This window comes from Aotus nancymaae, unplaced genomic scaffold, assembly GCF_030222135.1.
Source record: "Aotus nancymaae isolate 86718 unplaced genomic scaffold, 86718_ANA_hifiasm-v0.15.2.pri h1tg000046l, whole genome shotgun sequence".
Lineage (NCBI taxonomy): Eukaryota > Metazoa > Chordata > Mammalia > Primates > Aotidae > Aotus > Aotus nancymaae.
The window spans coordinates 25,652,915-25,666,083 of NW_026988460.1; the positions used below are offsets into that span (position 1 = coordinate 25,652,915).

At 47.5% G+C, this 13,169-nt stretch overlaps 1 protein-coding gene across 2 annotated transcripts in view; it reads left to right on the plus strand.

The window, feature by feature from the left end:
- The window catches only part of FGD5 (FYVE, RhoGEF and PH domain containing 5), a 124,711-nt gene that overhangs the window by 83,575 nt on the left and 27,967 nt on the right, over nucleotides 1–13,169 (plus strand). For both annotated transcript variants that reach the window (XM_012472658.3, XM_064362073.1), the window contains 5 exons: nucleotides 6,033–6,193; nucleotides 6,465–6,621; nucleotides 7,256–7,343; nucleotides 8,900–8,950; nucleotides 9,485–9,543. In XM_012472658.3, the coding sequence (XP_012328081.2) occupies nucleotides 6,033–6,193; nucleotides 6,465–6,621; nucleotides 7,256–7,343; nucleotides 8,900–8,950; nucleotides 9,485–9,543 (516 nt within the window). The remainder of the gene's footprint in view (nucleotides 1–6,032; nucleotides 6,194–6,464; nucleotides 6,622–7,255; nucleotides 7,344–8,899; nucleotides 8,951–9,484; nucleotides 9,544–13,169) is intronic.

A 13,169-nucleotide genomic window follows, 5' to 3' on the forward strand; every position in this document is an offset into this window, starting at 1 on the left:
AGAAGGTCAGCACCGGACAGGATGAGGTGTTCAGGAAGCACAGACCTTTGTAAACTCCACATCTGCTCTCCCTGTCTGATGGTGCAGGCACGTGCCTATGGGCAGATGTTGGAGGCACAGTGCGAGGGGGTCTCTCAGCCTCTACGTCTCGTCTTGGAGCCCTCCTTTCTTCTCCCTTCGTGTCCCCTTCCTTCTTCCCTTCTCCTCTTGCTCCCCTTCTCCCCTTTTTTCTCTCTCTTCTTCTCTGCCCCCCTCTCTCTCCTTCTCCCCCCGCCATGCTTGTATACTGGCTCTGCTTCCTTGGTTTTCTTTCTCTCTCTCCCCATTTCCCCTCTCTGTCCCATCCCACCTCCCTGTCCTCTTTTCTACCCCTTGCTGTTCCCCTGCAAGGAGGGGTAGAAAAGCTTCTGGCCTTCACTTGGGGAGAGAAGGCCACAAAGGCTTCCCGGAGGAAGGGCTGCCCATCCTCTCTCAGGCACTTTCCACTTTTAGATCCTTATATAAAAAAGACCTTTATTTTATTTTATTTTTTGATACAGGGTCTAGTTCTATCACCCAGACTGGAGTACAGTGACACCATCACAACTCACTGCAGTTTCAACCTCCCAGATTCAAGTGATCCTCCCACCTCAGCGTCCCAAGTAGCTGGAAATATAGACAGGCACCATCATGCCTGGAGAATGTTTAAATTTTTTGCAGTCTTGCCATGCTGCCCAGGCTGGTGTCCATCCAACTCTTGGGCTCAAGCGATGCTCCTGCCTTAGCCTTCGAAGGTGCTGGGATTACAGATGTGAGCCACTGCATCTGGCCTAAAGAAGACTTTCCAGCAGTAGAAACTGTCCAGCAAGCCAGGCTCGGTGGCTTATGCCTGTAATCCCAACACTTTGGGAGGCCAAGCTGAGCAGATCACCTGAGGTTAAGAGTTCAAGAGCAGCCTGGCCAACATGGTGAAACCCTGTCTCTACTAAAAACACATAAAATTAGCTGGGCATGGCAGTGGGTGCTTGTAATCTCAGCTATTAAGAAGGCTGAGGTAGGAGAATCACTTGGACCTGGGAGGCGGAGGTTTCAGTGAGCCCAGATTGTGCCGTTGCACTCCAGACTGGGCAACAAGAGCGAAACTTCATCTCAAAACTAGAAAGAACGAAACTGTCCAGCAGTGGGGTGAGATGTCTTGCCCCATAGGGAGCTCCCCATCAGGGAGACAGTCCAACAAGGCAGAGGAATCATCTTTCCTGAGTGTTGAGGGTGATTTGAACTTCTCCGTTTGGGCGAGAGTGCATTATCTCTGACCCTGGGATTTTCCCAATATGTATTACTCCACAGCTCAAGGTGATTTCAGGATTCCTACCCTCACCCCTAGCTGTGTATTTAAAATTGTAGAGCTGGGCCTCATGCACAAGCAAATGTATTTGAAGGTAAAATATTTTTCTTGTGAGAAATATATTCTTTATAGATTTTTGTTCTTTATTAAAAAATCTATAATAGATGTACATAGTTTCAGGGTATGTGATAATTTAATATGTTTATATAATCTGTAAAGAGCAAATCAGTGTACTTGGAATATGTATCACCCTAAATATTTGTCTTTATGCTGGAAACATTCAAATTATTATCTTCTAGCTATTTGTTTGGTTATTTATTTCCATATTTTTAGAGACAGAGTCTCACTCTGTCACCCAGGTTGAAGTGCAGTGATGCGACCATAGCTCACTGCAGCCTGGAACTCCTGGGATCAAGCCATCTTCCCACTTCACCAAGTAATACTTGGAACTACAGTGATGCACCAACAAGCCCAGCTAACCTTTTAAATTTTTTTGTAAAGATGGGATCTCACTATATTGTCCAAGCTGGTCTTGAGCTCCTGACTTCATAGTTCTCCTGCCTTGGCTTCCCAAAATGCTGGGATTATAGATGTGAGCCACCATGCCTGGCCTCTTCTAGCTATTTTGAAATGTACAATCCATTATTGTAACCTATAGTCACCATACTGATTTATCTAACATTGGGTCTTATTTTTTTTTTTCTTTTCTTTCTTTTTTTTTTTTTTTTTTTTGTTGTTGTTGTTGTTGTTTGAGACAGATTCTCACTCTGTCACCCAGGCTGGAGTGCAGTGGTGCAGTCTTGCTTACTACCACCTCTGCCTCCCAGGTTCAGGTGACCCTCTTGCCTCAGCCTCCTGAGTAGCTGGGATTACAGGCGCCCACCATCATATCTGGCTAATTTTTGTATTTTTAGTGGAGACAGGGTTTCACCATGTTGGCCAGGTTGGTCTCGATCTGCTGACCTCAGGTGATCTACCTGCCTCTGCCTCCCAAAGTACTGGGATTACAGGTGTGAGCCACCGCACCCGGCCTTATTTCTTCTATCAAAATGTATATCCGTAGCCATTAATCATCTGCTCTTCATTGCCACCCCCTTCCCTCCTCTGATAACTACCAGCCTACTTTCTATCTTCATGAGATCTACTTTTTTAGCTACCATATATGAGTGAGAATATGCAATATTTGTCTTTCTGTGCTTGGTTTATTTCACTTAACATAATGATCTCCTGTTCCATCTGTGTTGCTGCAAGTGATAGTATTTCATTCTTTTTTATGGCTGAATACCATTCCATTGTGTCTATATGCCACGTTTTCTTTATCCATTTATCTGTTGAAGTGCACTTAGGTTGAATCTATACTTCAGTTATTGTGAATAGTGCTGCAAAAAATAAGAGGTGCAGATATCTTTTTGATATATTTGGTTTTCTTTCTTTTAAATATCTATTCAGTAGTGCAATTGCTAGAGCATTTGGTCATTCTTCTTCTTTTTTTTTTTTTTTTTTTGAGACAGAGTTTCTCTCTTGTTACCCAGGCTGGAGTGCAATGGCGCGATCTCGGCTCACCACAACCTCCGCCTCCTGGGTTCAGGCAATTCTCCTGCCTCAGACTCCTGAGTAGCTGGGATTACAGGCACGCACCACCATGCCCAGCTAATTTTTTGTATTTTTAGTAGAGACAGGGTTTCACCATATTGATCAGGATGGTCTTGATCTCTTGACCTTGTGATCCATCCTCCTCGGCCTCCCAATCTTCTTTTTTTTTTAATCTTTTTTTTTTTTTGAGACAGGGTCTCACTCTGTCACCTAGGCTAGAGTGCAGTGACACAATCATGGCTCACTGCAGGATTGACCCCTTGGGCTCAAGCAGTCCTTCTGCCTCAGCTTCCTAAGTGACTGAGACTACATGTGCAGGCCCAGCTAATTTTTTTTAAATGAGATCTTGCTATATTGCCCAGGCTGGTCTAAACTCTTGGCCTCAAGTGATCCTCCCAGTAGTTCAATTTTTAATGTTTTAGGAACCTTCATACTGTTCTCTGTAGCGGCTGTACTATTTTACATTCTCGCTACCAAGTGTTCCCCTTTCTCTGCATCTTCGCCAACATCTGTTATTGCCTGTATTTTTGATAAAAGCCATTTTAACAGGAGTAAGATGATACTTTGTTGTAGTTTTGATTTGCATTTCTCTGATGATTGTGATGTTGAGCATTTTTCCAGACACCTATTGACCATTTGCATGTCTTCTTCAGAGAAATATCTGTTCAGATCTTTTGCCCATTTTAAAATCAGATTATGTGGGCTTTTTTGCTGTTTGAGTTGCGTGAGCTCCTTATATATTTTGGTTGTTAATCCTTTGTCAGATGAATAGGTTGTACGTGTTTTCTCTCATTCTGGGGGTTGTGTCTTTACTTTGTTGATTGTTTTCTTTGCTGTGCAGTAGCTTTTTAGATTGATGGAATCCCATTTGTCTATTTTTGCTCTGGTTGCCTATGCTTTTGAGGTCTTGTGCAGAAAATCTTCACCTAGTCCCATGTTCTAGGGTATTTCCCCAACGTTTTCTTCTAGTGCTTCATAGTTGGAGGTCTTAGATTTAAGTCTTTAATCCATTTTGATTTGGCTTTTGTGTAGAGTGTTAGATAGGGATCTAGTTTCATTCTTCTGCATATAGTTACTCAGTTTCCCCAGCACCATTTATGGAAGAGACTCTCCTTTCCCCAGTGTATGTTCTTGGCACCTTTGTCAAAGATGAGTTGGCTGTAATTGTGTGGATTTATACGTGGGTTCACAGACAACAAGATTTTTTTTTAAGACGGGATCTTGCTCTGTCACCCAGGCTGGAGTACAGTGGTGCAATCAGAGTTTACCGTAGGCTTGACCTCCCAAGCTCAGGTGATCCTCCTAGCCTCCTGAGTAGCTGTGACCACAGATGCCTGCCACCCCATCCAGCTAATTTTCATATTTTTTTGTAGAGTTGGGGTTTTCCCACGTTGCCCAGGCTGGTCTTGAACTCCTAGGTACAAGTGATCCCCCAGCCTTGGCCCTAAGTGCTGATATTAAAGGCATGAGCTGCTGCACCCAGCCGACACGATCTTATACTCAGAAAAACCAAAGGTTCCACCAAGAAACTATTAGAACTGTTAAACAAATTCAGCAGAGTTGCAGGATACAAAGTCAACATACAAAAATCAGTAGCATTTCTATATACCAACAGTGAACAATCTGAAAAAGAAACAAGAAAGCAATCCCATTTATCATAACTACAAAGGATATAAAATACCTAGGAATCAATTTAACCAAAGAAGTGAAAGATCTATGCAAGGAAAACCATAAAACACTGATGAAAGAAATTGAAGAGGACACACACCAAAAAGGAGAAGATGTTCCATGCTCATGGATTAGAAGAACCAATATTGCTAAAATGGCAATGCTACCCAAAGCAATTATTTATTGTATTTATAGAGCCAATACAATCCCTATCAAAATTCCATGACATTCTTCACAAAAATAGAAAATAAGTCCTAAGATTTACCCAGAACCACAAAAGACCCAACAGCCAAAGCGATCCTGAACAAAAAGAACAAAGCTGGGAGCATCACACTACCTGACTTCAAAATTTACTACGAAGTTTTAGTCACCAAATCAGCACAGTACTTGCATTAAAAACAGGATGCATGGAACAGACTAGGGAACCCAGATACAATTCTTACATTTATTAAATTGATTTTAGTTGTAGAAGTACATTAACCATGATAGATTTTAGAAAATAGAGACAACAAGATGAACAGTCATTCCTAACTCTGTACTCCTGACACAGCCACTGTTTGCACGTTGTCCTGTCCTAGCTTTCGCCTCTGCTCACTTTTTACACTGTTACGTCAGGGTGTGGAAACAGCTCTGCATCCCTTCACTGTGATGTGAATATTTCTACGTAGCCACCACCTTTATCATTTTTAGTGACTGCTTAATACACCATAGGGTGGATGCCTATTATTTCCTTAGATTTTGTTTTGAAACAACATAGCACATGAACCTCTTCAAAGATGGATAATGAGAAAGCAAAAACCTTCTGCTTTTTTTTTTTTTTTTTGAGATGGAGTCTCGCTCTGTCACCCAGGCTGGAGTGCAATGGCGTGATCTCAGCTCACTTCAACCTTGGCCTCCTGGGTTCAAGCGATTCTCCTGCCTCAGCCTCCTGAGTAGCTGGGACTACGGGCATGTGCCACCACACCCGGCTAATTTTTTGTATTTTTTGGTAAAGACAGGGTTTCACTGTGTTAACCAGGATAGTCTCGATCTCCTGACCTCGTGATCCATCTGCCTTGGCCTCCCAAAGTGCTGGGATTACAGGCATGAACCACCACGCCCCGTCTAACCTTCTGCTTCTTTAAAGAAGGAATTACATAATCTCTCTCCTGTCTTGTAAAGGAAGTGTGTTCACCAAGTGGCCACAGGAGAGGAGAGCGAGTGTGTGTTGAGCCCTGCTCTGTGGCAGGTGTTGGGTTGGGTGTCGGCTTAGGCAGTCCTATGGTCACCAGGTGCATGTGGCCATCTGTGTTTTGTAGGTGAGACCACTGGGTCTGGAGACACTGGCTTAAGGTCTCACAGCTGCCTTCATATAGGGCAGGGCTCCAAAGCCCCAGGGGAAATCTGCCAAGGAGGGCTTGTGCTCAGTCCTATCAACCTGTGGGTAACAGGCCTTTTGGCGTTTCAGGATTTCCATGGAGCTGTCATGAGGGCCTTGGATGACATGGACCATGAAGGCAGAGACACATTGGCCCGGGAGGAGCTGAGGCAGGGCCTGAGTGAACTCCCAGTCATCTACGAACTTCACCAAGGCATCCTGGAGGAGCTGGAGGAAAGGCTGTCAAATTGGTGAGCAGTCCCTGGACCCCAAGGCTCTACTTTTGTTGCACTGGGAGAATGGAGAGGGATAAAAACACCACCGTATGAAATGGTATCTCCATTTGATGGATGGGAAAGCCAAACTCAGAAGTGTTAAGTCGTTTACTCAAAGTAAAACAACTATGCAAGGGTTGAGCTGGGATCTGCACCCAGGGATATGACTCCAGGCCCCCGCTTCTAACCCTCTGTTGGTTACAAGGCTGAGTTCTCAGCATCCCATCCCCCTCCCCTCTGACTGCAGGGAGAGCCAGCAGAAGATAGCTGACGTCTTCCTGACCCGGGAGCAGGGATTTGATCACCACGCCACTCACATCCTGCAGTTCGACAGGTACCTAGGTCTGCTCAGTGAGAATTGCCTCCACTCTCCCCGGCTGGCAGCTGCTGTCCGTGAATTTGAGGTGGGTCACTTGATCCTCTGAGACCCTGCTGTAAGGATGCAGGGGTTGGGCGATGGGCTTAATGCAAATCAGTGGGACATCTTGGTAGGTCTGGGGCTGGGGAGCAGACAGGGAAGACCTGGCCAGAAGGATGAGAGGATGACCCATCAGGAAGGAGAACCCAGAACATCCCCTGTTGGGCAGCAGATGACAGTGCAGTGAGTGCTACCTATAAGAAGGCTCTCAGGGGTAGTTTTCTTGTCCCAGTTGAAAAGCACCAACCAAGCTAGTGCCCCAGCCATTGGAATGTTCAAGGAAATTCCCAGTACTAGCCACAAATTGGGGATCCAGTTTTCCTGGGCAGAAAAAGAGGGAGCTTTCCTCCATTGCTAAGATTAAGAGAAAAGCAGGGACTCAGGCTTGATATGGAGTATAGCACCAACTGGTAACATGACGGAGTGATAATTAGTTACAGCAGGGCCGGGCCAATCCAGAAGAGCTTCCTGCAGGAGGAGAACCTGGTTTTGGAGATGAGGGAGAAGCTCATCTGTGCCAGGAAGAGGTGTGGATGGGATGGAGTATGTGGGCTGCTGTAAGCCTGGTGCCCTTGGGAGGAGTTTCTGATAAGGTTTTTCCTCCCCTCTCTTGAGAGCAGCAGAATGTACAAGGAGGCGGCCAGACTGCAAAGCATCGGCTGCTGCGGGTGGTTCAGCGCCTCTTCCAGTATCAAGTGCTTCTCACAGGTGGGCCCCACAGGAGCTCATGGGGGACTGAGGTGGAGGGGCAGGGAAGGCCTCTGAGGAGGGTGGCAGGCAGGTGTTGGGGAAGGGTGGCCTCTGCCATCATCTTCCCTCCCGTTGAGCTTTGAGCCCCCTGAACCACCTCCTGCCACCTTAGAAAGCTCCCTCCAGTGGCCACCCCAACCCTAAAACACAAAAACCCGGTGACACCCCTCCCCAGCTTGCACTTCCTCCCTGCCTCAGCTGGCCATCTCTTCATTTCGCTGGAGCCCTCCTTGTGGCCACATTAGTGGGCATTTTCAGCCTTGGACCTGCTAGACCCCTGACCACTTCCTGCTTTCGAGTGCCTTCCTCTGGGGTTTCTGTGGCATATTCTCTCCCACTTCCCTCCCATCTCTGTCCCTTCTCTGTCCCTGCTGGTGTCCTCCCATCCTCCACTGCACCATAAACATCAGCGCTTCTCGGGGCTCAGTCCTGGGTCGCCTTCCCTTCCCTCTCTGTGCCCTTTCCCCTATCTCTGCCTGCTGGAAACACCCACTTATCTGTTCTGAGCTCCAGACCCATTTATCCAAGTGTCTCCCAAATGGACAGGGACTTCTGCCCTGGGCAACTGATGTCCTAGTGAGAGAGACAGACCGTACATATGTAGGCATGGATATATAATTCCAGGTAACAACTGGGGCTCCTCAAAAATACATTAGGGCCAGGGACTAGAGAATTCAATCATCTAATCCAAAAATTATTGAGTACCTACTGTGTACCAAGTCCCACGCCGGATGCTGGAGATGCAGCAGTGAATCAAACAGCAAACTCGGGGACACTGTGGAGCTTACACCCTAGACAAGCAAATAAGAAGGCCAAAAGATAATGTCTGTTAAGAACTCTTAAGGAAAATAAAACAAGTTAAGGAGACAGAGGGAACAGGGCTGCTATGTTAGACTCAGTGATCAGGGAAGACCTCTCTGAGGAGGCAGCATTGGACAGAGATCTCAGTAGAGTGAGGACATGAGCCATATGAAGATCTGAAGAGAGTGCCAGGCAGAGGGAACAGCAAGTGCAGAGGCCCTGGGGTAGGAACAAGCTTGGCACATTCAAGAAAGCCAGCATGGCCAGAACAGAATGAGCAGATGGAAGAGCAGTCACGGGGGAGGGGCTGGAGGATGCAGAGCCTGGAGAGCATGAATGCACTACAGGTTCCACAGGACGCTGCTGTGTTGATATCCACGTCTGTCTCCACTAGTGGACTGTGTGCTGCTTAAAGATGGATTCACCTTGTTGTGTCTGTCTCCAAGGCATGGCCCAGTGCCAGGCACACAGCAGGCACTCAGTGGGTGTCTGTTGGATAAGTGAGTGACAAGCAGCTGTGGCAGCAATGCTGACGGTGGTCCTGGGGGCCTGGTTTTATGCTATCATGGTATCGTGATGGGACCAGCAGGGGAGAGAGGGTAGATGCCTCATTCTTCTCGAACCTCCAACTCTGGCAAGAGAGGGGTCACGGTTGTGGGCAGGAGGGGCTGACCTCACCAGTAGCTGACTCCTGGCTCTCGTCCTACCAACAGACTACTTAAACAACCTTTGCCCGGACTCCGCTGAGTATGACAACACACAGGGTGAGTCCCGCATGAACGCAGAGAGAGGTACTTGAGCCTGCTCTGCCTCCTTGCCCCAAAACCGGGACCCTGCACCAGTTCCGAGGCCCAGGACATAGTCCCCTCCCCACCAGCTGGGTGGGTTCTGCATATGACACGTCCAGGACTTCTGTGAGAACCCCAGCTCTTCTGAGATGGATCCCCCCTCACCTCAGCTGTAGGGACATCCTAGGATGGGAGGACATCCCGTCAGAGGGGGATGCGGGTCACCAGAATTTGGTGATAGGAGGGGTGTGCCAGGTCTGAAAAGCTTACCACAGTCTCCCTGTTTCCTCCCAATTCTATGTGGCTGTCCCTTTGTATCACCTGCCAGGATGGTCCCTATTATATTCAGTTTACAGCCAGGGAAACTGAGGCATGCCTGAGTGTGGTCAAATCACTGTCAAGGTCACTTAGGCAGTAGTGGCCAAGCTGGGGTTGAGGCCTGTGACCTGAGTGGGGAAAGTTGATGTCCCTCCTGCAGTGACCCAACTCCTGCTCTGCATCCCTCCCCAGGTGCACTGAGCCTCATCTCCAAAGTCACAGACCGTGCCAACGACAGCATGGAGCAAGGGGTGAGTGCAGCCCGGCGGCCCCCTTCCTCAGACACAGGTTCCAGGCACCTCCCTACCCGCTCTGGTCAGCTTTCTGATGCTCCACTCCTAGGGGCTGCAGGCAACTATCTCTCTTGTGGGACTCTACAGAGAGCCTTCGGTTCTGGCTCTGACCTTTGATGTGTGACCTCAGGCACTGTGTGCCCCTCTCTGGGCCTCCGGTTCACCATTCCAACAATGAGAGGGGCTGCAGACTTGTGGAGACCTGATAAGCAATGCCCCCCTGTGGTCCGAGGCCACCCGCATCAGCACCTGTGGTGCTTTGTAAACTCCTAGTTCCTGGGCACACCTTAGATCCTCCCAGTCAGAGCTTCTGCATGTAGGATCTAGAGATCTGCATTTTTAATAAGCACCCTGGGTAAATGTTAGGACCACAAAAGTTTGAGAATCACTAGTCCACTAGAAGACGTGGCTTGAAGCACAGATCTGATTCTGACTGTGTGTGACTCTGTTAGACGCTGATCAGGTGTTTGCTGGGTTTCTGCCAAAGAGGGCAGAGTTGACCCTGCATCCCAGCTCTATTCAAGTGACCACCAGGGTTACTTGCATCCACACGCTCACTGCCCTGCTAAGCTGTAGGCATGTCGGCGCTCTGTGTTGAGAATGGTTCCAAGCCCGAGAAAAAGGGGTGCCAGGAAGAGGGCTGGCCTGGGCAAAGGCATGGAGGTGGGATGGTACATGCTGGAGTTCAGAGAGCCACCTACCATGGCTGGTGGGAGACAGGGACAGGATGGCAGGGTAGGACCAGAGTCTAGGGAGAGAGGTCGGGCTGGCTGGTGAGGGGTGGACTGACGCTGGAGGCTGAGCTGGCTGGGTATGAATTACACAGGCCAGTTTCTGGGCCACTTTCCACATGGGTCAGACATGCCCTTTTCTTTCTTTCTTTTTTTTTTAATTATACTTTAAGTTCTGGGGTACATGTGCAGATCACGCAGGTTCGTTACACAGATATACACATGCCATGGTGGTTTGCTGCTTCCATCCACCTGTCATTTACATTAGGTATTTCTCCTAATGTTATCCCTCCCCAGTCCCCTCACCCCCTGCTATCCCTCCCCTAGCTCCCCGACCCCTCGACAGGCTCCAGTGTATGATGTTCCCCTCCCTGTGTTCATGTGTTCTCATTGTTAAACACCCACTTATGAGTGAGAACATGTGGTGTTTGGTTTTCTGTTCTTGCGTCAGGTTGCTGAGAATGATGGTTTCCAGCTTCATCCATGTCCCTCCAAAGAACATGAACTCATCCTTTTTTATGGCTGCATAGTATTCCATGTGCCACATTTTCTTTATCCAGTCTATCATTGCAGGGCATTTGAGTTGGTTCCAAGTCTTTGCTATTGTAAACAATGCTGCAGTAAACATACGCATGCAAGACATGGCCTTTTCATCTGGCCCTCTCTCTCTCTCTGCTCTGCAATGACCTCCTTGCTCCTCATCATTTTGGCATCCTTTATATACAGTGAGAGTCTCTCAGTGCAACCAAAAAGTAGAGGTGCTTTGGGATCCAGCGCCTTATAGAGGAATAGCAGCAGATGGGCTGGGTTCTCCACATTTCCCTTTAGCCAGGCTGCCTCTGCTTCCAGAGAGAAAAACGAGGTCAGGCCGGGATACATCTTCCCTCCTACAGGAGAGCTTGCACACGCGGCCCCACCCAGAGGAGGAAGCAGAGTAGCCGATAACCACATACCCTCCTGGCTTTCTCCAAGGCTGAAGTTGGATGCTGTGCTGGGAAGCAGGGGCCTGCTCTGGACCAGAGGCCCCCTAGCCCATGCCTGCTTGGATTGGGTGGGAACTGTGCCCGGGCATTTACTCTTTTGCAGTTTGGTGGTGTGAAGCACATTCACATTGCATGCAGCTGTCACCCCATTCAACTTCAGAACTTTTCCTCTTCCCAGACTGAAACTCTCTCCCCGTTAAACTCTAATTGCCCATTTCAGTCCCCTCCCCAGCCCCTGGTAACCACCATTCTGCTTTCTGAGCGGATTGTATTTTTAAAAACAATGTTAAATTTACAGAAAAGTTTGAGAACATAGTACAGGGAGTCTCCATGTATCCTACACACAGTGTTCTATGTTGTGAACATCTCATATTAGTTTGCTACATTTGTTACATTAAAGCACATATTGATACAGGATTATTAAGTGAAGACCCTAGTTCATTCAGATTCCCTTAGTTTCGCCTGGCATCTTGTTCCAGAGTCCCAGCCAGGATCCCACATGCTGTTTAGTGGCCCTGTTTCCTTAGGGTCCCCTTGACTGCAGTAGTTTCTCATTTCCCTTGCTTTTGATGAGCTTGACAGTTTTCAGGATTACTGGTCGGGTATATGGCGGGATGCCCTTCTGGTGGAAATGTCTGATGTTTTTCTCCTGATTAGACTGGCTATATGTTTATCTGGGAACAGGCTCACAGAGGAGTACTTTTCATCCCATCATATGAAGGACACATACTAGCAACAGGATTTACCACTGTTGATGTTGACCTTGGTCAACTGGCTGAAGTCACCTGGTGGCAGGTTTCTCCACTGTGGAGCTGCTCTCTCTCACCCCTCCCTTTTCTGTGCCCTTTGGGAGAAAGTCAGTTTATGCAGCGTACACTTAGGAGTGGGTGTTATGCTCCCTCCCCTTGAGGGCACCACAGCTATCTAGGTTATGTGGAATTCTGCCTGGGAGATTTGTCTCTTCTCCCTCATTGACTAGTGTATCTAGTCATTATATATGAAGAAGTCATGGCCGGGCGCGGTGGCTCAAGCCTGTAATCCCAGCACTTTGGGAGGCCGAGGCGGGTGGATCACGAGGTCAAGAGATCAAGACCATCCTGGTCAACATGGTGAAACCCCATCTCTACTAAAAATACAAAAATTAGCTGGGCACGGTGGCGCGTGCCTGTAATCCCAGCTACTCAAGAGGCTGAGGCAGGAGAATTGCCTGAACCCAGGAGGCGGAGGTTGCGGTGAGCTGAGATCGTGCCATTGCACTCCAGCCTGGGTAACAAGAGCGAAACTCCGTCTAAAAAAAAAAAAAAAGAAGTCATTTATATCAGTATGGACTCATGGATAGTTATTTACACTTTGGGTTATAATCCAATACTTCCTTATTTATTTTATTTCTTGAATTGTTTCAGCTTTAGCTGTTGGGAGTGTTTTCAGTGGATTTCTGTGCCCTTTTCACGTGGCACCATCAATATAGATTTTGAGGTTGTGTGTGTGTGTTTTGAGCACTTCTTTACTTTCTGGCAGTGCAAGGTGCTCCAGGATCACTCATCTTACATATTTCTTGGTGCCCCAGTCTTAGAATCAGTCATTTCTCCATGGAGCCCTGGTTGCATTAATTGGATAATCGTATTAGAAGCCAACATACAGGCATTAAGTACACTCACTGCTAACGCAGTATCATTACTTTTAAGCCTCCTTAGCTGACAGCAAAGAAATGTATGTGTATACCAACCCTTGCATATACCCATATCTATAGATATTTCCATACATAACCATCTGTATCTGAATAGTAAACTACCCATGAGTTTTATTTTATTTTTTGTAGAGATGGAGGGCCTACTATATTGCCCAGGCTGGTGCCAAGCAATCCTCTTGC